General features: G+C 57.3%; 7 protein-coding genes across 7 annotated transcripts; 5 read left to right on the top strand and 2 right to left on the bottom strand.

The window, feature by feature from the left end:
• Positions 1-285: 285 nt before the first annotated feature.
• On the bottom strand, positions 286-2,262 carry IUM83_11988 (Integrase catalytic core protein; the record flags this gene model as incomplete). The annotated part of the gene is made up of 1 exon (XM_067936583.1): positions 286-2,262. One exon carries the CDS (start codon positions 2,260-2,262, stop codon positions 286-288), a length of 1,977 nt encoding a protein of 658 aa, XP_067794962.1.
• Positions 2,263-2,712: 450 nt separating this feature from the next.
• Positions 2,713-4,033, top strand: IUM83_11987 (gag-pol polyprotein; the record flags this gene model as incomplete). Its single annotated transcript, XM_067936582.1, has 3 exons — positions 2,713-2,949; positions 3,027-3,294; positions 3,360-4,033. 3 exons carry the CDS (start codon positions 2,713-2,715, stop codon positions 4,031-4,033), a joined length of 1,179 nt encoding a protein of 392 aa, XP_067794959.1.
• Positions 4,034-4,071: 38 nt separating this feature from the next.
• IUM83_11986 (gag-pol polyprotein) lies at positions 4,072-5,454 on the top strand (the record flags this gene model as incomplete). The annotated part of the gene is made up of 3 exons (XM_067936581.1): positions 4,072-4,131; positions 4,212-4,481; positions 4,555-5,454. 3 exons carry the CDS (start codon positions 4,072-4,074, stop codon positions 5,452-5,454), a joined length of 1,230 nt encoding a protein of 409 aa, XP_067794960.1.
• Positions 5,455-5,676: 222 nt separating this feature from the next.
• IUM83_11985 (Integrase catalytic core protein) lies at positions 5,677-7,194 on the bottom strand (the record flags this gene model as incomplete). The annotated part of the gene is made up of 3 exons (XM_067936580.1): positions 5,677-6,610; positions 6,673-6,797; positions 6,862-7,194. The coding sequence occupies 3 exons, from the start codon at positions 7,192-7,194 to the stop codon at positions 5,677-5,679; spliced, it is 1,392 nt and encodes a 463-aa protein (XP_067794957.1).
• Positions 7,195-7,951: 757 nt separating this feature from the next.
• On the top strand, positions 7,952-9,269 carry IUM83_11984 (Transposon-encoded protein; the record flags this gene model as incomplete). Its single annotated transcript, XM_067936579.1, has 4 exons — positions 7,952-8,208; positions 8,423-8,532; positions 8,598-8,944; positions 9,012-9,269. The coding sequence occupies 4 exons, from the start codon at positions 7,952-7,954 to the stop codon at positions 9,267-9,269; spliced, it is 972 nt and encodes a 323-aa protein (XP_067794958.1).
• Positions 9,270-9,307: 38 nt separating this feature from the next.
• On the top strand, positions 9,308-11,341 carry IUM83_11983 (Retrovirus-related Pol polyprotein from transposon TNT 1-94; the record flags this gene model as incomplete). The annotated part of the gene is made up of 1 exon (XM_067936578.1): positions 9,308-11,341. The coding sequence occupies one exon, from the start codon at positions 9,308-9,310 to the stop codon at positions 11,339-11,341; it is 2,034 nt and encodes a 677-aa protein (XP_067794956.1).
• Positions 11,342-11,837: 496 nt separating this feature from the next.
• On the top strand, positions 11,838-15,847 carry IUM83_11982 (Integrase catalytic core protein; the record flags this gene model as incomplete). The annotated part of the gene is made up of 3 exons (XM_067936577.1): positions 11,838-14,569; positions 14,687-14,771; positions 14,828-15,847. 3 exons carry the CDS (start codon positions 11,838-11,840, stop codon positions 15,845-15,847), a joined length of 3,837 nt encoding a protein of 1,278 aa, XP_067795073.1.
• Positions 15,848-21,793: the final 5,946 nt, after the last annotated feature.

The raw sequence follows: 21,793 nt of genomic DNA, 5'->3' as shown, positions 1-21,793 counted from the left end.
TGCAAGCTGAAGCAGTCATTGTACGGGTTGAAGCAGTCGCCGCGCATGTGGAACAAGCCCCTCAATGCGAGTCCGACATTGCGTCTACGTGAAACGCGACGGACAGCATGATCCTTCGTGGTCATCTTGGATGACCTGATCCTGGCCAGCATGATGGAGTCTCGCGCACTCGAAACGGTTCGATCAGACTTCGCCGCGAGCTTACGTACTTCCTCGGCATGGAGATCAAGAACGTACTTGATGTCCGGCAAGGTGACGATGCGGCATGGTTGACCAAGGGGTTTCTCAAGTCATCTTGAGCACGACTGTTCGTCTTCGAAAAACCCGTGAAGACGCCTGCAGCAACCAGGATCTCGCACAGCAGCTGCCTTCTTGAATCGCCAAACTCAGTGCGAGGGTGTACTCGGCTCGCTTGTCGAGAGCATGAAGACACGACTTGCCGTATCGGGTGCTGTCGGCGCGTTGAACCCCATGAGGTGGCGATCGGTCCGGACCGGCGACTTGGAACAGGTAGCCCGACGTAGACTTGCGATCACTAAGATCACCAGCCCAGTCGGCATCCGAGTAACCTTGAAAGTCGATGTCCTTGCCCGGCGAAAAGCGGATTCCGTGCGACTTGGTCCCTTGAAGGTAGCGGAAGATGCGCTTGACCGCAATCCAGTGCTCGACTTGCGGGTTCTCCATGAAGCGTGACACGTAGCCGACAGCGAACGCAATGTCCGGGCGAGTCGATGTCATCAAGTGCATGAGTGCACCGACAGCCTCGCGAAATGGCGCATCCAACTTGGCCATGGCGTCGCTTGAGACCAGCTTCATGCTGATGTCGACCGGACTTGCAGCGGGTTTGCAATCTTGCATGCCGAAGCGCTCCAGGATGTCGTTGATGTAGCGAGCTTGGCTCAGCGTAACACTGCCATCCGCGTTGTCGACCACCTCGATCCCGAGGATGAAGGAACACTTGCCACTGTCGGTCATCTCGAACCGCGACTTGAGTTGGCGCTTGACTTCCGCGATCAGATCAGCCGAGCTTCCGGTCACCAAGACGTCGTCCACGTAAACCAGCAGCAGAACGCATTCGCCGTCGACGACCTTGATGTAGAGGCAAGGGTCGTAGCTTGAGACGCGAAATCCGATGGAACGCACATACTCGTCGAAGGTCTCGTTCCAAACTCGCGAAGCTTGCTTGAGCCCGTAAATCGCCTTGAGCAGTTCCACGCAGTCGCAACCGTCGTCCAGTTCCACGCCTTCAGGCACGCTGCAGAACACCTTCTCCTTCATCAAGCCGTACAGGAACGCAGTCACCACGTCGAGCTGGTCCATCGGCCATCCGAAGTACTTGGCCACCGCAATGATCATTCGCAGCGTGACGTACTTGACCACGGGCGAAAACGTCTCGGTGTAGTCGATGCCGTACTTCTGCACGAAGCCTTTCGCGACGAGCCGAGCCTTGAACTTCTCGATCGATCCGTCCGCGTTGCGCTTGATCTTGAACACCCACTTGGTACCGACTGCGCGCTGGTTGTTGGGTAGTTTGGCGGCGCGGAAAACACCTCGCAGCCGCATTGACTTGAGTTCGGCGCGAATTGCCTTGCGCCACTGGACTTGGTCTGGTCCGTTCACAGCTTCTTGAAACGTCTTCGGCTCCGCGCTGTCACTTGCTTCCACCGCATTCGCACTTGCACGCCAGAACATAGGCGGAGTCGAGCCGTCTTCATCGTCTTCTTCCGATTTTCCTTCTTGCGCCGCCGTAGCTTCACGTTGGTCCTCGTCTCCCGAGCGTCCAGGCGCACTTGCTTCTTCGAGTCCAGCACTGCGACGAGGACGCCGAACATTGTCGCGATCTTGGTTGTCCGGACGCGATTTGCGCTTCCCCGCCTGCGTGAACACCCTTGTGCCGGAGTCCTCGGAGACTTGCATGTCGTCGAAAACGTCGGTAAGTCGGTTGACTTCTTCACCATCAGCAGCCTTGGAGTCGTCGAAGCTTGACTCATCGAATGTGACATCGCGAGAGATGACCACCTGCCCCGCCTCGATGTCATAAACTCGATACGCCTTGGAACGCTCCTCGTAACCCATGAAAATTCCTTCACGAGCTTTCGGGTCCCACTTGAGTCGCTTCTCCTTCGGCGTCAAAACGTAGGCCTTGCACCCGAAGATCCGCATGTGCTTGACGTTGGGCTTGGACTTGTAGACGATCTCGAACGGAGTTTTGTCGGGCGACTTGGGTGACGGCAGATGATTCTTGATGTAAATCGCCGTCATCGCTGCTTCCGCCCAGAACGTCTTGTCCAATCTGTTGTCAAGGGATCGCCTCGACCAGCTGCGGTGTACCAGTAAGGTACCGGTGTGACCTTCACTCAGTGGTGCCGCCATCATTCGTGTGATGATGGGACGAGGATTACGGGACGCTGATGATGGGACGAGGATTACGGGACGCTGATGATGGGACGCGTGGGTACAAGATTGTGGGTACAGGATGGGCATCTACGTGGCACTCGCTGATTGGCTGAAGGACCTTCTATCCAGTTAGGAATCCAGTAGAGTGTATCCAGCAGGAATATCCAGTAGGCTTAGAGGTAGCACGCAGTTCGCGAACTAAGGACCTAAATCAATCACTTTGCATTCTGACATCAAGTGCTCAAACGACCTTTACTTTTGGTTATGAGCCCAAGCCCCGTTTTCCCTGCTGAAGACTCCGACTACGCTTTCGCCATGGACGCCGCCTCGACCACGACCTCTCGCATCAACAAGTTCGACGGAACCAACTTCCACACGTGGAAGTTCAAGATGGCGATGGTGCTCGAGGAACGAGACCTGTGGGAAGTGACAAGTGGAGAGATCAAGCTGGAGCACTGCGCCACTACGCTGGACCAAACGACGTTCAAGAGGAAGTCTCGCAAGGCGCTGGCGATCATCTGTCTCGCGATGGAAGATTCGCAGCTGCCGCTGGTCCGGTCGGCCAAGGATGCGTACGATGCACGGTCAAACTGGAAGGACACTTCGAGAAGAAGAGTTTGGCCAACAAGCTCTTCCTTCGTCGACGTTTCTTCACGACGATGATGGCGGAAGGTGATGATGTGCTGGAGCACATCAACAAGATCAAGACTCTGGCGGAGCAGCTCGACGCAGTGGGCGCTCCGGTCAGCGAGGATGACTTGGTGATCACGCTTCTTGGGAGTCTCAGCGAGTCGTACCAGTTCCTCATCACGGCGTTGGAGTCGAGAGCCGACTCGCTGTCGTGGGAACTCGTGACGGCTCGGCTGCTGCATGAGGACATGAAGCGCAAGGAGCAAGGTGGCGGCGTCGACGGAGCCGCGCACGGTCAAGGCCAAGCGTTCATGACAAGCGACAACGGCAAGCGCAGGGACGGCAGGCGACCGCCAACAAGGCCAGCGCCTGCCACTACTGTGGGGAGCAAGGACATTGGATCGCCAAGTGTCCTGTGCGAATCCGCGAGAACGCGGAGCGGCAGAGGCCGCAGCGAGCGAACGTCGCGCAGAGTGAGGACGACTCTGGCGACTTCCTCTTCTCGGTTGGTGGTGGGAGCAACACCACCAAGTCGAATGAGGTGTGGCTGGTCGACTCGGGTGCGACGCAGCACATGACCAGTTCCAAGAAGTTCATGAGGAACTACAAGAAGATCTCGCCGGTGGACGTGCATCTCGCGGACGACGGTGTGGTGCAAGCGATCGGGAGAGGCGACATCGTGATGAAGATGCAGACCCCGCGCGGCGTCAAGAAGGGTGTGCTCACGAATGTGTGGCACATTCCCAAGTTGTCGCGCAACCTGTTCTCCGTCGGCAGATTCACCAAGGACGTCGGGCCTGTGACGTTCGAGAGCGACGGGTGCTTCACGGAGACGAAGGGTCTCAAGTGGAAGCTCGGCGCTCGCGAAGGCAAAGGGCTGTTCAAGCTGAGCATGACACCGGTGATGCCTGACGAGGCCAATGTGGCAAGCTCGAAGGATCGCAAGGGGACACCACGTCGTACCTCTGGCACCTTCGACTTGGTCACATTGGCCATGGCGGTCTAGACGCCATCGTCAAGAAGGGCTACGGCTCTGGCATCGACATGACGTCGGTGAAGCAGTGGGAGCTGTGCGACGGATGCTCACTCGGCAAGCAAACGCGAGTGAGCTACATGAAGTCGTCTCCAAACCGTGCGAAGCAAGTGCTGAAGTGGTTCACAGCGATGTGTGCGGCCCCATGCAGACGTCTACGTTTGGTGGCAAGCGCTACTTCGTCACGTTCATCGACGACAAGTCGCACTTCTGTGTGGTGTACTTGATGCGGAACAAGTCGGAGGTGGCCGCCAAGTTCGCTGAGTTCGTTGCGTTGGCTGAAACGCAGACCGGCAAGCGTGTGAAAACGCTCCGGAGCGACAACGGTGGCGAGTACACTTCGCGCGAGATGGCCAAGTTCTGCAGCGACCGTGGTATCGTGCAGAAGTTCACGCCGCCGTACACGCCACAGCTGAACGGCGTGGCGGAACGGATGAACCGGACGTTGGTGGAGTTGCGCACGCTGCATGTTGGAGCATGCCGGGTTGTCGAAGGGTTACTGGGGTGAAGCGGTGGTGACAGCCACGTTCCTCCGGAACCGGTGTCCGACACGCGCCATTAGCCACGACAAGTCGCCGCACCAAGTTTGGACGGGAAAGAAGCCACTGCTGGCGAACCTCAAGGTGTTTGGTTGCCACGCGTACGTGCTGGTCCCGAAGGCGAAGCGGACCAAGTTTGACGCCCGGTCGGTGCGTTGCCGGTTCCTGGGGTACTCGGAGCACGAGAAAGCGTATCGGTTTGAAGAGATCGAGAGCGGTCGCGTGTTGGTGAGCCGCGACGCGCAGTTCATGGAAGACGTCTTCGACGGTGGGAGACGCAAGTATGCTACGAAGGAGGTGGTGATTGGTCTTCCAGATGAAGATGATGAAGATGCCACAGATGAAGAGACTCCGTCCGAATCGGATGAGGAAGGCAGTGAGGATGAGGCTGCGCGGAATGAAGACTTCGAACCCGGCAGCAAGCGACACCCGCGGACGCAGTCACTAGAAGAAGCCGTGGAGGTGCCGAGGGCCAAGCGATATGCGCCGCATAATGGACGTTCGACGCTGGATGAGATGTCTGCGGCGGCCCAAGAGAGTCAAGATTTTGAGGCTGCGTACGTCGTGGATTCAGTGGGAGAGATGCCGACTACGTTCAAGTCGGCAATGGAATCCAGCGACGCAGCCAAGTGGAAGGAAGCATGCGACTCGGAGTACGACTCGCTGCTCAAGAACAAGACGTGGGAAGTGGTGCCACTGCCGAAGGGACGCAAGGCCATCGGCAACAGATGGGTGTTTCGCGTGAAGGAGAACCAGGCTGTGAAGAAGGTCGTACTGGGATCTTGCACTTGTTGGTCTTGGTCGTTGACACCGCCGAGGCTTGGGGCGAGGCGAGGAAGGTCACTTGGGGGTTGAATCGAAATTCAGAAGTGATTGGATTGTTGGAGCTTACACCCTAGGCTAGTGCTAAAGACACGCGGCCGTGCGTCCTATCAACTAGTGCGTCTAATCAACCATCATTCTACACTGCTCGTCCAATCAACCTACTCGTCTAATCAACGTGTGGTCGTATTGGACCGGTTCGGTTAACCGGTTCGGGTACCTCGGAACTGGTACAGTACCCTGCAACACGCCCCCTCAATGCGAACACGCGCGAACGCCGAGCGCAGCCGTCAAGTCCTTGTGGCGTGGTCCGGCAAGTCCCTTGGTCATGATGTCGGCCAGCATGGTGGTAGTCTCGCAGTACTCGACGATCACTTCGCCGCGCTTGACTTCGTCGCGGATGTGATGGTACTTGATGTCGATGTGCTTGGCGCGGCCATGGTTCACGGGGTTCTTGGTCATCTTGATGCACGACTGGTTGTCTTCGAAAATCTTCAACTCGGGCGTGACTCCGCCTGCAGCAACCAGGATCTCGCACAGCAGCTTGTGCACCCACTTGCCTTCTTGAATCGCCAAACTCAGTGCGATGTACTCGGCCTCGCTTGTCGAGAGTGACACACTTGACTGCTTCTTGGAACCCCACGAGATCGGTCCGTCGGCGACTTGGAACAGGTAGCCCGACGTAGACTTGCGATCACTGAGGTCACCAGCCCAGTCGGCATCCGAGTAACCTTGAAAGTCGATGTCCTTGCCCGGCGAAAAGCGGATTCCGTACGACTTGGTCCCTTGAAGGTAGCGGAAGATGCGCTTGACCGCAATCCAGTGCTCGACTTGCGGGTTCTCCATGAAGCGTGACACGTAGCCGACAGCGAACGCAATGTCCGGGCGAGTCGATGTCATCAAGTGCATGAGTGCACCGACAGCCTCGCGAAATGGCGCATCCAACTTGGCCATGGCGTCGCTTGAGACCAGCTTCATGCTGATGTCGACCGGACTTGCAGCGGGTTTGCAATCTTGCATGCCGAAGCGCTCCAGGATGTCGTTGATGTAGCGAGCTTGGCTCAGCGTAACACTGCCATCCGCGTTGTCGACCACCTCGATCCCGAGGATGAAGGAACACTTGCCACTGTCGGTCATCTCGAACCGCGACTTGAGTTGGCGCTTGACTTCCGCGATCAGATCAGCCGAGCTTCCGGTCACCAAGACGTCGTCCACGTAAACCAGCAGCAGAACGCATTCGCCGTCGACGACCTTGATGTGGTCGTAGCTTGAGACGCGAAACCGATGGAGCGCACATACTCGTCGAAGGTCTGTTCCACGCAGTCGAAACCGTCGTCCAGTTCCACGCCTTCAGGCACGCTGCAGAACACCTTCTCCTTCATCAAGCCGTACAGGAACGCAGTCACCACGTCGAGCTGTTCCATCGGCCATCCGAAGTACCGCAATGATCATTCGCAGCGTGACGTACTTGACCACGGGCGAAAACGTCTCGGTGTAGTCGATGCCATACTTCTGCACGAAGCCTTTCGCGACGAGCCGAGCCTTGAACTTCTCGATCGATCCGTCCGCGTTGCGCTTGATCTTGAACACCCACTTGGTACCGACTGCGCGCTGGTTGTTAGTTTGGCGGCGCGGAAAACACCTCGCAGCCGCATTGACTTGAGTTCGGCGCGAATTGCGCCACTGGACTTGGTCTGGTCCGTTCACAGCTTCTTGAAACGTCTTCGGCTCCGCGCTGTCACTTGCTTCCACCGCATTCGCACGCCAGAACATAGGCGGAGTCGAGCCGTCTTCATCGTCTTCTGATTTTCCTTCTTGCGAGATTCTCGTCCGCCGAATCAAGATCTACGATTTGCGCTTCCGCCTGCGTGAACACCCTTGTGCCGGAGTCCTCGGAGACTTGCCGAAAACGTCGGTAAGTCGGTTGACTTCTTCACCATCAGCAGCCTTGGAGTCGTCGAAGCTTGACTCATCGACATCGCGAGAGATGACCACCTGCCCCGCCTCGATGTCATAAACTCGATACGCCTTGGAACGCTCCTCGTAACCCGCGAAAATTCCTTCACGTGTTGGGTACTGCTGGCTTGGACTTGTAGACGATCTCGAACGGAGTTTTGTCGGGCGACTTGGGTGACGGCAGACGATGTTGTCAAGGGATCGCCTCGACCAGCTGCGGTGTACCAGTAAGGTACCGGTGTGACCTTCACTCAGTGGTGCCGCCATCATTCGTGTGATGATGGGACGAGGATTACGGGACGCTGATGATGGGACGCGTGGGTACAAGATTGTGGGTACAGGATGGGCATCTACGTGGCACTCGCTGATTGGCTGAAGGACCTTCTATCCAGTTAGAATCCAGTAGAGTGTATCCAGCAGGAATATCCAGTAGGCTTAGAGGTAGCGCAGTTCGCGAACTAAGGACCTAAATCAATCACTTTGCATTCTGACATCTAGTGCTCAAACGACCTTCCTTTTGGTTATGAGCCCAAGCCCCGTTTTCCCTGCTGAAGACTCCGACTACGCTTTCGCCATGGACGCCGCCTCGACCACGACCTCTCGCATCAACAAGTTCGACGGAACCAACTTCCACACGTGGAAGTTCAAGATGGCGATGGTGCTCGAGGAACGAGACCTGTGGGAAGTGACAAGTGGAGAGATCAAGCTGGAGCACTGCGCCACTACGCTGGACCAAACGACGTTCAAGAGGAAGTCTCGCAAGGCGCTGGCGATCATCTGTCTCGCGATGGAAGATTCGCAGCTGCCGCTGGTCCGGTCGGCGAAGGATGCGTACGATGCATGGTCAAACTGGAAGGACACTTCGAGAAGAAGAGTTTGGCCAACAAGCTCTTCCTTCGTCGACGTTTCTTCACGACGATGATGGCGGAAGGTGATGATGTGCTGGAGCACATCAACAAGATCAAGACTCTGGCGGAGCAGCTCGACGCAGTGGGCGCTCCGGTCAGCGAGATGACTTGGTGATCACGCTTCTTGGGAGTCTCAGCGAGTCGTACCAGTTCCTCATCACGGCGTTGGAGTCGAGAGCCGACTCGCTGTCGTGGGAACTCGTGACGGCTCGGCTGCTGCATGAGGACATGAAGCGCAAGGAGCAAGGTGGCGGCGTCGACGGAGCCGCGCACGGTCAAGGCCAAGCGTTCATGACAAGCGACAACGGCAAGCGCAGGGACGGCAGGCGACCGCCAACAAGGCCAGCGCCTGCCACTACTGTGGGGAGCAAGGACATTGGATCGCCAAGTGTCCTGTGCGAATCCGCGAGAACGCGGAGCGGCAGAGGCCGCAGCGAGCGAACGTCGCGCAGAGTGAGGACGACTCTGGCGACTTCCTCTTCTCGGTTGGTGGTGGGAGCAACACCACCAAGTCGAATGAGGTGTGGCTGGTCGACTCGGGTGCGACGCAGCACATGACCAGTTCCAAGAAGTTCATGAGGAACTACAAGAAGATCTCGCCGGTGGACGTGCATCTCGCGGACGACGGTGTGGTGCAAGCGATCGGGAGAGGCGACATCGTGATGAAGATGCAGACCCCGCGCGGCGTCAAGAAGGGTGTGCTCACGAATGTGGCACATTCCCAAGTTGTCGCGCAACCTGTTCTCCGTCGGCAGATTCACCAAGGACGTCGGGCCTGTGACGTTCGAGAGCGACGGGTGCTTCACGGAGACGAAGGGTCTCAAGTGGAAGCTCGGCGCTCGCGAAGGCAAAGGGCTGTTCAAGCTGAGCATGACACCGGTGATGCCTGACGAGGCCAATGTGGCAAGCTCGAAGGATCGCAAGGGGACACCACGTCGTACCTCTGGCACCTTCGACTTGGTCACATTGGCCATGGCGGTCTAGACGCCATCGTCAAGAAGGGCTACGGCTCTGGCATCGACATGACGTCGGTGAAGCAGTGGGAGCTGTGCGACGGATGCTCACTCGGCAAGCAAACGCGAGTGAGCTACATGAAGTCGTCTCCAAACCGTGCGAAGCAAGTGCTGGAAGTGGTTCACAGCGATGTGTGCGGCCCCATGCAGACGTCTACGTTTGGTGGCAAGCGCTACTTCGTCACGTTCATCGACGACAAGTCGCACTTCTGTGTGGTGTACTTGATGCGGAACAAGTCGGAGGTGGCCGCCAAGTTCGCTGAGTTCGTTGCGTTGGCTGAAACGCAGACCGGCAAGCGTGTGAAAACGCTCCGGAGCGACAACGGTGGCGAGTACACTTCGCGCGAGATGGCCAAGTTCTGCAGCGACCGTGGTATCGTGCAGAAGTTCACGCCGCCGTACACGCCACAGCTGAACGGCGTGGCGGAACGGATGAACCGGACGTTGGTGGAGTGTGCGCGCTGCATGTTGGAGCATGCCGGGTTGTCGAAGGGTTACTGGGGTGAAGCGGTGGTGACAGCCACGTTCCTCCGGAACCGGTGTCCGACACGCGCCATTAGCCACGACAAGTCGCCGCACCAAGTTTGGACGGGAAAGAAGCCACTGCTGGCGAACCTCAAGGTGTTTGGTTGCCACGCGTACGTGCTGGTCCCGAAGGCGAAGCGGTCCAAGTTTGACGCCCGGTCGGTGCGTTGCCGGTTCCTGGGGTACTCGGAGCACGAGAAAGCGTATCGGTTTGAAGAGATCGAGAGCGGTCGCGTGTTGGTGAGCCGCGACGCGCAGTTCATGGAAGACGTCTTCGACGGTGGGAGACGCAAGTATGCTACGAAGGAGGTGGTGATTGGTCTTCCAGATGAAGACGATGAAGATGCCACGGATGAAGAGACTCCGTCCGAATCGGATGAGGACGGCAGTGAGGATGAGGCTGCGCGGGATGAAGACTTCGAACCCGGCAGCAAGCGACACCCGCGGACGCAGTCACTAGAAGAAGCCGTGGAGGTGCCGAGGGCCAAGCGATATGCGCCGCAGAATGGACGTTCGACGCTGGATGAGATGTCTGCGGCGGCCCAAGAGAGTCAAGATTTTGAGGCTGCGTACGTCGTGGATTCAGTGGGAGAGATGCCGACTACGTTCAAGTCGGCGATGGAATCCAGCGACGCAGCCAAGTGGAAGGAAGCATGCGACTCGGAGTACGACTCGCTGCTCAAGAACAAGACGTGGGAAGTGGTGCCACTGCCGAAGGGACGCAAGGCCATCGGCAACAGATGGGTGTTTCGCGTGAAGGAGAACCAGGCTGGAGAGGTCGAACGGTTCAAGGCGCGTCTGGTGGCCAAGGGGTTCTCGCAGAAGTACGGCATCGACTACGACGAGACCTTCGCTCCAGTGGCCAAGTTCACGTCGATCCGGGCCGTGCTGAGTTTGGCCGCCAAGTATGGTCTCAAGCTGCATCAGATGGATGTGAAGACGGCGTTCCTGAATGGCGGCTTGGACGAAGAGATCTACATGGTGCAACCGGACGGCTACGTCGATGAAGACCACCCGGACTACGTGTGCAAGCTGAAGCAGTCATTGTACGGGTTGAAGCAGTCGCCGCGCATGTGGAACAAGACCATCGACGAGTTCATGCTGAAGCTGGGGTTCACCAAGTGCGAGTCCGACCATTGCGTCTACGTGAAACGCGACGGACACAGCATGATCTTCGTGGTCATCTACGTGGACGACCTGATCCTGGCCAGCAACGACGACGAGCTGATGGAGTCGACCAAGCGCGCACTCAGCAAACGGTTCGAAATGACAGACCTCGGCGAGCTTACGTACTTCCTCGGCATGGAGATCAAGAACGACTTGGAGTCCGGCAAGGTGACGATGCGGCAGACCAAGTTTCTCAAGTCGATCCTGAGCAAGTTCGGCATGCAGGACAAACCCGTGAAGACGCCGCAGGATCCAGGACTTAAGTTGACCAAGAACATGTGCGAGGGTGGCTGCAAGCATGAAGACACGATGAAGAACGTGCCGTATCGAGTGCTGTCGGCGCGTTCCTGATGTGCTGCACCTGAGTCAGTTCGCCGCCGAAGAGTTCTCGAAGGGTGACGGCTGCGGAGTTGTGTGTGGCTACTACGACTGGGCACATCGTCGAGAAGAGTACAAGCGGCTAGACGAGGGTGGCGCTGTCATCTACAGAGGCGGAGTACATGAGAGGCGCAGGAGGCGGTTGGCTCAATGAGGACAACCAAGGCTGTTGAGAACCCGGAGTTCCAGCGCACGCACTAGTTGATAGGAAGGTGGAAGACGCAGGTGGTGTTGGAGTACGGCCGCGTGGCCGACATCTTTAGCACTCGAGTCCTGTTGTCAGGGATCGCCTCGACCAGCTGCGGTGTACCAGTAAGCTGTGACCTTCAACAATCCAATCACTTCTGAATTTCGATTCAACCCCCAAGTGACCTTCCTCGCCTCGCCCCAAGCCTCGGCGGTGTCAACGACCAAGTCTCCAAGTGCAAGATCCCAGTACGACCTTCTTCAGGTTATGAGCCCAAGCACCATGTCCTCTGTCCAAGACACCAAGATCTCCATCGACAAGTTCAACGGCGACAACTACGCCACGTGGAACCGCTACATGCGTGGCGTGTTCCTGACCAAGTCGGTGTGGAGCGTCGTGAACCGCGAGACGAAACCAAGCTTCGCGGACACGAGGGCCAAGGACGACTACGTCAAGTCGAGCAACATCGCGTTCGGCCTGATGTTGCTCCACATGGATGCTGACTACCATCATGTGGTCGACGACTGCGAGGAAGCGTGGGTGGCCTGGACGCGACTGCGTTCGCTCTACGGGGGGTCGCAGAAGGCTGGACGCATCTACCTGAAGCGCCAGCTCTTCAGCATGGAGATGGCAGAAGGCGGCAATGTGCTTCATCATTGCAATGAAGTCCTCAACATCAGCGCCAAGCTCAGCAACATCGGCGCCAAGATGGAGGATGAAGACGTGGCGATCTGCTTGCTCAGGAGTCTGCCCAAGAGTTTCGAGAACGTCGTTCTCAACTTGGAGATGAGCAACGCAGAGCTGCGCACTCAAGATGTGATCAAGGTGCTCACGAATGAGCACATCAAGCGGCAGGGCGAGAAGACGGCTCAGGTGAAGATTGAAGACGCTGCGAGGGCCTTCAATGCCGAGCGTGAAAGTCGCCACTGCACGTACTGCGGAAAATCGGGGCACGTCGTGGAAAAGTGCTGGACCAAGCAGAAGGAAGAGAATCGAGGTGCACGACGTGGCCGGTCTGGTCGCGGTGCGAACAACGTCCAGTGGCGTGACGACAGCGATGACGACTGCGTCGCGTTCGCGGTCTCTATGGAGTGTGGAGTCTCCAGGACCAACAAGTTTCAAGGCTCATGGGCGATCGACAGTGGTGCCACGCACCACATCTGCAACGACAAGGCCAAGTTTGTCGACATCAAGGTGTGCGACGAAGGTGAACTCACGGTCGCCAACGGCAACACGGCCAAGATCATGGGAGTCGGGACGGTCATGCAGCGGGTCACTTTGCCCAACGGCAAGGAGCGCGACATCCGCATTCAAGATGCACTTTACGTGCCAAGCATGAACAAGAACCTGCTTTCGGTGCCGCAGATCAACCGAAGCGGACTGTTCAAGGTGGTGTTTGATGGTGCTGAAATGCACATCGCACAGAAGAAGTCGAAGAAAATCGTGGCTTCCGCGGACCTGATCGACGGGCTCTACTGGCTCCGAGTCCCAAGCTGCGCTGCGAATTCGGTGTCCAAGGCGTCGGTCAACGCGGTGGATCTTCATGCGCGTTTGGGTCACGCGCCGAATGACGTTCTTCGGAAGATGGTCTCAAGTGGCATGGTGACGGGTGCGAAAATGCCGACATCGTCGAAGAAGTCAAGCCAATGTCGTGGGTGCCAACAAGGGAAAATGGTGCAAAAGCCCTTCCCAAGCAACCCGAACAAGCGCAAGTACAAGCCGTTCGAGTTCCTCCACTTCGACATTTGCGGACCCATGGAGGAAGAGTCGCTGGGTGGCAGCCGCTACCTGTTGCTCATCACGGACGAAGCCAGCGGCTGCATGTCGGGATTCTGTCTGCGAGCCAGGTCGGAGAGTGAAGGCTGCTTGCGCCGATTCATCACCAAGGTGGAGAAGCAATTCGATGCCAGGGTGAAGTTCGTGCGCCATGACGGAGCCAAGGAGTTCGCGACCAATTCGCTCTTGGCGTACTACGAAGACCACGGCATCGAAGTGCAGCCCACGGTTCGGTATGCGCACCAAACCAACGCGACGGCTGAACGCGCCAACCGAACCATCGTGACCATCGGCCGCAGCATGCTTCACTACGCCGGGTTGGACAAGACGTTCTGGGCGGAAGCAGCGATGACGGCGATTTACATCAAGAATCGTCTGCCGTCACCCAAGTCGCCCGACAAAACTCCGTTCGAGATCGTCTACAAGTCCAAGCCCAACGTCAAGCACATGCGGATCTTCGGGTGCAAGGCCTACGTTTTGACGCCGAAGGAGAAGCGACTCAAGTGGGACCCGAAAGCTCGTGAAGGAATTTTCATGGGTTACGAGGAGCGTTCCAAGGCGTATCGAGTTTATGACATCGAGGCGGGGCAGGTGGTCATCTCTCGCGATGTCACATTCGATGAGTCAAGCTTCGACGACTCCAAGGCTGCTGATGGTGAAGAAGTCAACCGACTTACCGACGTTTTCGACGACATGCAAGTCTCCGAGGACTCCGGCACAAGGGTGTTCACGCAGGCGGGGAAGCGCAAATCGCGTCCGGACAACCAAGATCGCGACAATGTTCGGCGTCCTCGTCGCAGTGCTGGACTCGAAGAAGCAAGTGCGCCTGGACGCTCGGAAGACGAAGACCAACGTGAATCTACGGCGACGCAAGAAGAAAAATCGGAAGAAGACGATGAAGACGGCTCGACTCCACCCATGTTCTGGCGTGCAAGTGCGAATGCTGTGGAAGCAAGTGACAGCGCGGAGCCGAAGACGTTTCAAGAAGCTGTGAACGGACCAGACCAAGTCCAGTGGCGCAAGGCAATTCGCGCCGAACTCAAGTCAATGCGGCTGCGAGGTGTTTTCCGCGCCGCCAAACTACCCAACAACCAGCGCGCAGTCGGTACCAAGTGGGTGTTCAAGATCAAGCGCAACGCGGACGGATCGATCGAGAAGTTCAAGGCTCGACTCGTCGCGAAAGGCTTCGTGCAGAAGTATGGCATCGACTACACCGAGACGTTTTCGCCCGTGGTCAAGTACGTCACGCTGCGAATGATCATTGCGGTTGCCAAGTACTTCGGATGGCCGATGGACCAGCTCGACGTGGTGACTGCGTTCCTGTACGGCTTGATGAAGGAGAAGGTGTTCTGCAGCGTGCCTGAAGGCGTGGAACTGGACGACGGTTTCGACTGCGTGGAACTGCTCAAGGCGATTTACGGGCTCAAGCAAGCTTCGCGCGTATGGAACGAGACCTTCGACGAGTATGTGCGCTCCATCGGATTTCGCGTCTCAAGCTACGCCCCTGCCTCTACATCAAGGTCGTCGACGGCGAATGCGTTCTGTTGCTGGTTTACGTGGACGACGTCTTGGTGACCGGAAGTTCGGCTGATCTGATCGCGGAAGTCAAGCGCCAACTCAAGTCGCGGTTCGAGATGACCGACAGTGGCAAGTGTTCCTTCATCCTCGGGATCGAGGTGGTCGACAACGCGGATGGCAGTGTTACGCTGAGCCAAGCTCGCTACATCAACGACATCCTGGAGCGCTTCGGCATGCAAGACTGCAAACCCGCTGCAAGTCCGGTCGACATCAGCATGAAGCTGGTCTCAAGCGACGCCATGACCAAGTTGGACGCGCCATTTCGCGAGGCTGTCGGTGCACTCATGCACTTGATGACATCGACTCGCCCGGACATTGCGTTCGCTGTCGGCTACGTGTCACGCTTCATGGAGAACCCGCAAGTCGAGCACTGGATTGCGGTCAAGCGCATCTTCCGCTACCTTCAAGGGACCAAGTCGCACGGAATCCGCTTTTCGCCGGGCAAGGACATCGACTTTCAAGGTTACTCGGATGCCGACTGGGCTGGTGATCTTAGTGATCGCAAGTCTACGTCGGGCTACCTGTTCCAAGTCGCCGGTGGACCGATCTCATGGGGTTCCAAGAAGCAATCAAGTGTGTCACTCTCGACAAGCGAGGCCGAGTACATCGCACTGAGTTTGGCGATTCAAGAAGGCAAGTGGGTGCACAAGCTGCTGTGCGAGATCCTGGTTGCTGCAGGCGGAGTCACGCCCGAGTTGAAGATTTTCGAAGACAACCAGTCGTGCATCAAGATGACCAAGAACCCCGTCAACCATGGCCGCGCCAAGCACATCGACATCAAGTACCATCACATCCGCGACGAAGTCAAGCGCGGCGAAGTGATCGTCGAGTACTGCGAGACTGCCACCATGCTGGCCGACATCATGACCAAGGGACTTGCCGGACCACGCCACAAGGACTTGACGGCTGCGCTCGGCGTTCACGCGTGTTCGCATTGAGGGGGCGTGTTGCAGGGTACTGAACCTTGGTACACTGTACCAGTTCCGAGGTACCCGAACCGGTTAACCGAACCGGTCCAATACGACCACCGTTGATTAGACGAGTAGGTTGATTGGACGAGTAGTGTAGAATGATGGTTGATTAGACGCACTAGTTGATAGGACGCACGGCCGCGTGTCTTTAGCACTAGCCTAGGGTGTAAGCTCCAACAATCCAATCACTTCTGAATTTCGATTCAACCCCCAAGTGACCTTCCTCGCCTCGCCCCAAGCCTCGGCGGTGTCAACGACCAAGTCTCCAAGTGCAAGATCCCAGTACGACCTTCTTCAGTTCGGCATGTAGAACTCCGCTACATGCGTGGCGTGTTCCTGACCAAGTCGGTGTGGAGCGTCGTGAACCGCGAGACGAAACCAAGCTACTTCAAGAGCAACATCGATGTTGCTCCACAAGGGGTCGCAGAAGGCTGGACGCATCTACCTGAAGCGCCAGCTCTTCAGCATGGAGATGGCAGAAGGCGGCAATGTGCTTCATCATTGCAATGAAGTCCTCAACATCAGCGCCAAGCTCAGCAACATCGGCGCCAAGATGGAGGATGAAGACGTGGCGATCTGCTTGCTCAGGAGTCTGCCCAAGAGTTTCGAGAACGTCGTTCTCAACTTGGAGATGAGCAACGCAGAGCTGCGCACTCAAGATGTGATCAAGGTGCTCACGAATGAGCACATCAAGCGGCAGGGCGAAGACGGCTCAGGTGAAGATTGAAGACGCTGCGAGGGCCTTCAATGCCGAGCGTGAAAGTCGCCACTGCACGTACTGCGGAAAATCGGGGCACGTCATGGAAAGTGCTGGACCAAGCAGAAGGAGAGAATCGAGGTGCACGACGTGGCCGGTCTGGTCGCGGTGCGAACAACGTCCAGTGGCGTGACGACAGCGATGACGACTGCGTCGCGTTCGCGGTCTCTATGGAGTGTGGAGTCTCCAGGACCAACAAGTTTCAAGGCTCATGGGCGATCGACAGTGGTGCCACGCACCACATCTGCAACGACAAGGCCAAGTTTGTCGACATCAAGGTGTGCGACGAAGGTGAACTCACGGTCGCCAACGGCAACACGGCCAAGATCATGGGAGTCGGGACGGTCATGCAGCGGGTCACTTTGCCCAACGGCAAGGAGCGCGACATCCGCATTCAAGATGCACTTTACGTGCCAAGCATGAACAAGAACCTGCTTTCGGTGCCGCAGATCAACCGAAGCGGACTGTTCAAGGTGGTGTTTGATGGTGCTGAAATGCACATCGCACAGAAGAAGTCGAAGAAAATCGTGGCTTCCGCGGACCTGATCGACGGCCTCTACTGGCTCCGAGTCCCAAGCTGCGCTGCGAATTCGGTGTCCAAGGCGTCGGTCAACGCGGTGGATCTTCATGCGCGTTTGGGTCACGCGCCGAATGACGTTCTTCGGAAGATGGTCTCAAGTGGCATGGTGACGGGTGCGAAAATGCCGACATCGTCGAAGAAGTCAAGCCAGTGTCGTGGGTGCCAACAAGGAAAATGGTGCAAAGCCCTTCCCAAGCAACCCGAACAAGCGCAAGTACAAGCCGTTCGAGTTCCTCCACTTCGACATTTGCGGGCCCATGGAGAAGAGTCGCTGGGTGGCAGCCGCTACCTGCTGCTCATCACGGACGAAGCCAGCGGCTGCATGTCGGGATTCTGTCTGCGAGCCAGGTCGAGTGAAGGCTGCTTGCGCCGATTCATCACCAAGGTGGAGAAGCAATTCGATGCCAGGGTGAAGTTCGTGCGCCATGACGGAGCCAAGGAGTTCGCGACCAATTCGCTCTTGGCGTACTACGAAGACCACGGCATAGAAGTGCAGCCCACGGTTCGGTATGCGCACCAAACCAACGCGACGGCTGAACGCGCCAACCGAACCATCGTGACCATCGGCCGCAGCATGCTGCACTACGCTGAGTTGGACAAGACGTTCTGGGCGGAAGCAGCGATGACGGCGATTTACATCAAGAATCGTCTGCCGTCACCCAAGTCGCCCGACAAAACTCCGTTCGAGATCGTCTACAAGTCCAAGCCCAACGTCAAGCACATGCGGATCTTCGGGTGCAAGGCCTACGTTTTGACGCCGAAGGAGAAGCGACTCAAGTGGGACCCGAAAGCTCGTGAAGGAATTTTCATGCGTTACGAGGAGCGTTCCAAGGCGTATCGAGTTTATGACATCGAGGCGGGGCAGGTGATCATCTCTCGCGATGTCACATTCGATGAGTCCAGCTTCGACGACTCCAAGGCTGCTGATGGTGAAGAAGTCAACCGACTTACCGACGTTTTCGACGACATGCAAGTCTCCGAGGACTCCGGCACAAGGGTGTTCACGCAGGCGGGGAAGCGCAAATCGCGTCCGGACAACCAAGATCGTGACAATGTTCGGCGTCCTCGTCGCAGTGCTGGACTTGAAGAAGCAAGTGCGCCTGGACGCTCGGAAGATGAAGACCAACGTGAATCTACGGCGACACTGTTGTCAAGGGATCGCCTCGACCAGCTGCGGTGTACCAGTAAGGTACCGGTGTGACCTTCACTCAGTGGTGCCGCCATCATTCGTGTGATGATGGGACGAAGATTACGGGACGCTGATGATGGGACGAGGATTACGGGACGCTGATGATGGGACGCGTGGGTACAAGATTGTGGGTACAGGATGGGCATCTACGTGGCACTCGCTGATTGGCTGAAGGACCTTCTATCCAGTTAGGAATCCAGTAGAGTGTATCCAGCAGGAATATCCAGTAGGCTTAGAGGTAGCTAGCAGTTCGCGAACTAAGGACCTAAATCAATCACTTTGCATTCTGACATCAAGTGCTCAAACGACCTTTACTTTTGGTTATGAGCCCAAGCCCCGTTTTCCCTGCTGAAGACTCCGACTACGCTTTCGCCATGGACGCCGCTTCGACTACGACCTCTCGCATCAACAAGTTCGACGGAACCAACTTCCACACGTGGAAGTTCAAGATGGCGATGGTGCTCGAGGAACGAGACCTGTGGGAAGTGACAAGTGGAGAGATCAAGCTGGAGCACTGCGCCACTACGCTGGACCAAACGACGTTCAAGAGGAAGTCTCGCAAGGCGCTGGCGATCATCTGTCTCGCGATGGAAGATTCGCAGCTGCCGCTGGTCCGGTCGGCCAAGGATGCGTACGATGCATGGTCAAAACTGGAAGGACACTTCGAGAAGAAGAGTTTGGCCAACAAGCTCTTCCTTCGTCGACGTTTCTTCACGACGATGATGGCGGAAGGTGATGATGTGCTGGAGCACATCAACAAGATCAAGACTCTGGCGGAGCAGCTCGACGCAGTGGGCGCTCCGGTCAGCGAGGATGACTTGGTGATCACGCTTCTTGGGAGTCTCAGCGAGTCGTACCAGTTCCTCATCACGGCGTTGGAGTCGAGCCGACTCGCTGTCGTGGGAACTCGTGACAGCTCGGCTGCTGCATGAGGACATGAAGCGCAAGGAGCAAGGTGGCGGCGTCGACGGAGCCGCGTACGGTCAAGGCCAAGCGTTCATGACAAGCGACAACGGCAAGCGCAGGGACGGCAGGCGACCGCCAACAAGGCCAGCGCCTGCCACTACTGTGGGAGCAAGGACATTGGATCGCCAAGTGTCCTGTGCGAATCCGCGAGAACGCGGAGCGGCAGAGGCCGCAGCGAGCGAACGTCGCGCAGAGTGAGGACGACTCTGGCGACTTCCTCTTCTCGGTTGGTGGTGGGAGCAACACCACCAAGTCGAATGAGGTGTGGCTGGTCGACTCGGGTGCAACGCAGCACATGACCAGTTCCAAGAAGTTCGTGAGGAACTACAAGAAGATCTCGCCGGTGGACGTGCATCTCGCGGACGACGGTGTGGTGCAAGCGATCGGGAGAGGCGACATCGTGATGAAGATGCAGACCCCGCGCGGCGTCAAGAAGGGTGTGCTCACGAATGTGGCACATTCCCAAGTTGTCGCGCAACCTGTTCTCCGTCGGCAGATTCACCAAGGACGTCGGGCCTGTGACGTTCGAGAGCGACGGGTGCTTCACGGAGACGAAGGGTCTCAAGTGGAAGCTCGGCGCTCGCGAAGGCAAAGGGCTGTTCAAGCTAAGCATGACACCGGTGATTCCTGACGAGGCCAATGTGGCAAGCTCGAAGGATCGCAAAGGGGACACCACGTCGTACCTCTGGCACCTCCGACTTGGTCACGGCATGGTCTAGACGCCATCGTCAAGAAGGGCTACGGCTCTGGCATCGACATGACGTCGGTGAAGCAGTGGGAGCTGTGCGACGGATGCTCACTCGGCAAGCAAACGCGAGTGAGCTACATGAAGTCGTCTCCAAACCGTGCGAAGCAAGTGCTGGAAGTGGTTCACAGCGATGTGTGCGGCCCCATGCAGACGTCTACGTTTGGTGGCAAGCGCTACTTCGTCACGTTCATCGACGACAAGTCGCACTTCTGTGTGGTGTACTTGATGCGGAACAAGTCGGAGGTGACCGCCAAGTTCGCTGAGTTCGTTGCGTTGGCTGAAACGCAGACCGGCAAGCGTGTGAAAACGCTCCGGAGCGACAACGGTGGCGAGTACACTTCGCGCGAGATGGCCAAGTTCTGCAGCGACCGTGGTATCGTGCAGAAGTTCACGCCGCCGTACACGCCACAGCTGAACGGCGTGGCGGAGCGTATGAACCGGACGTTGGTGGAGTGTGCGCGCTGCATGTTGGAGCATGCCGGGTTGTCGAAGGGTTACTGGGGTGAAGCGGTGGTGACAGCCACGTTCCTCCGGAACCGGTGTCCGACACGCGCCACTAGCCACGACAAGTCGCCGCACCAAGTTTGGACGGGAAAGAAGCCACTGCTGGCGAACCTCAAGGTGTTTGGTTGCCACGCGTACGTGCTGGTCCCGAAGGCGAAGCGGTCCAAGTTTGACGCCCGGTCGGTGCGTTGCCGGTTCCTGGGGTACTCGGAGCACGAGAAAGCGTATCGGTTTGAAGAGATCGAGAGCGGTCGCGTGTTGGTGAGCCGCGACGCGCAGTTCATGGAAGACGTCTTCGACGGTGGGAGACGCAAATATGCTACGAAGGAGGTGGTGATTGGTCTTCCAGATGAAGATGATGAAGATGCCACGGATGAAGAGACTCCGTCCGAATCGGATGAGGACGGCAGTGAAGATGAGGCTGCGCGGGATGAAGACTTCGAACCCGGCAGCAAGCGACACCCGCGGACGCAGTCACTAGAAGAAGCCGTGGAGGTGCCGAGGGCCAAGCGATATGCGCCGCAGAATGGACGTTCGACGCTGGATGAGATGTCTGCGGCGGCCCAAGAGAGTCAAGATTTTGAGGCTGCGTAAAAAGGAAGGTCGTTTGAGCACTAGATGTCAGAATGCAAAGTGATTGATTTAGGTCCTTAGTTCGCGAACTGCTTGCTACCTCTAAGCCTACTGGATTCCTAACTGGATAGAAGGTCCTTCAGCCAATCAGCGAGTGCCACGTAGATGCCCATCCTGTACCCACAATCTTGTACCCACGCGTCCCATCATCAGCGTCCCGTAATCACCGTCCCATCAGCGTCCCGTAATCCTCGTCCCATCATGACACGAATGATATGGCACCACTGAGTGAAGGTCACACCGGTACCTTACTGGTACACCGCAGCTGGTCGAGGCGATCCCTTGACAACACTCCCACGCGACTCGACGTCGGCTGCACCTTGGATCCCCAGGCTGTGTCGCAGAACTTCGAACTGCACAGAAGTGATTGCCTTCGTCATGATGTCGGCCAGCATGTCCTTCGTCGAGCAGTACTCCAACACCACCTGACCGTCTTCCACCTTCTCACGCACGAAGTGGTAGCGAATGTCGATGTGCTTGGTGCGCTTGTGGAACTCCGGGTTCTTGGCCAACGCGATGGAGCCTTGGTTGTCCTC

This window comes from Phytophthora cinnamomi (assembly GCF_018691715.1).
Source record: "Phytophthora cinnamomi strain GKB4 chromosome Unknown Contig22, whole genome shotgun sequence".
NCBI lineage: Eukaryota > Oomycota > Peronosporomycetes > Peronosporales > Peronosporaceae > Phytophthora > Phytophthora cinnamomi.
Note: the sequence above shows the minus strand (reverse complement) of the source record. Positions and strands in the feature narration are given on the sequence as shown.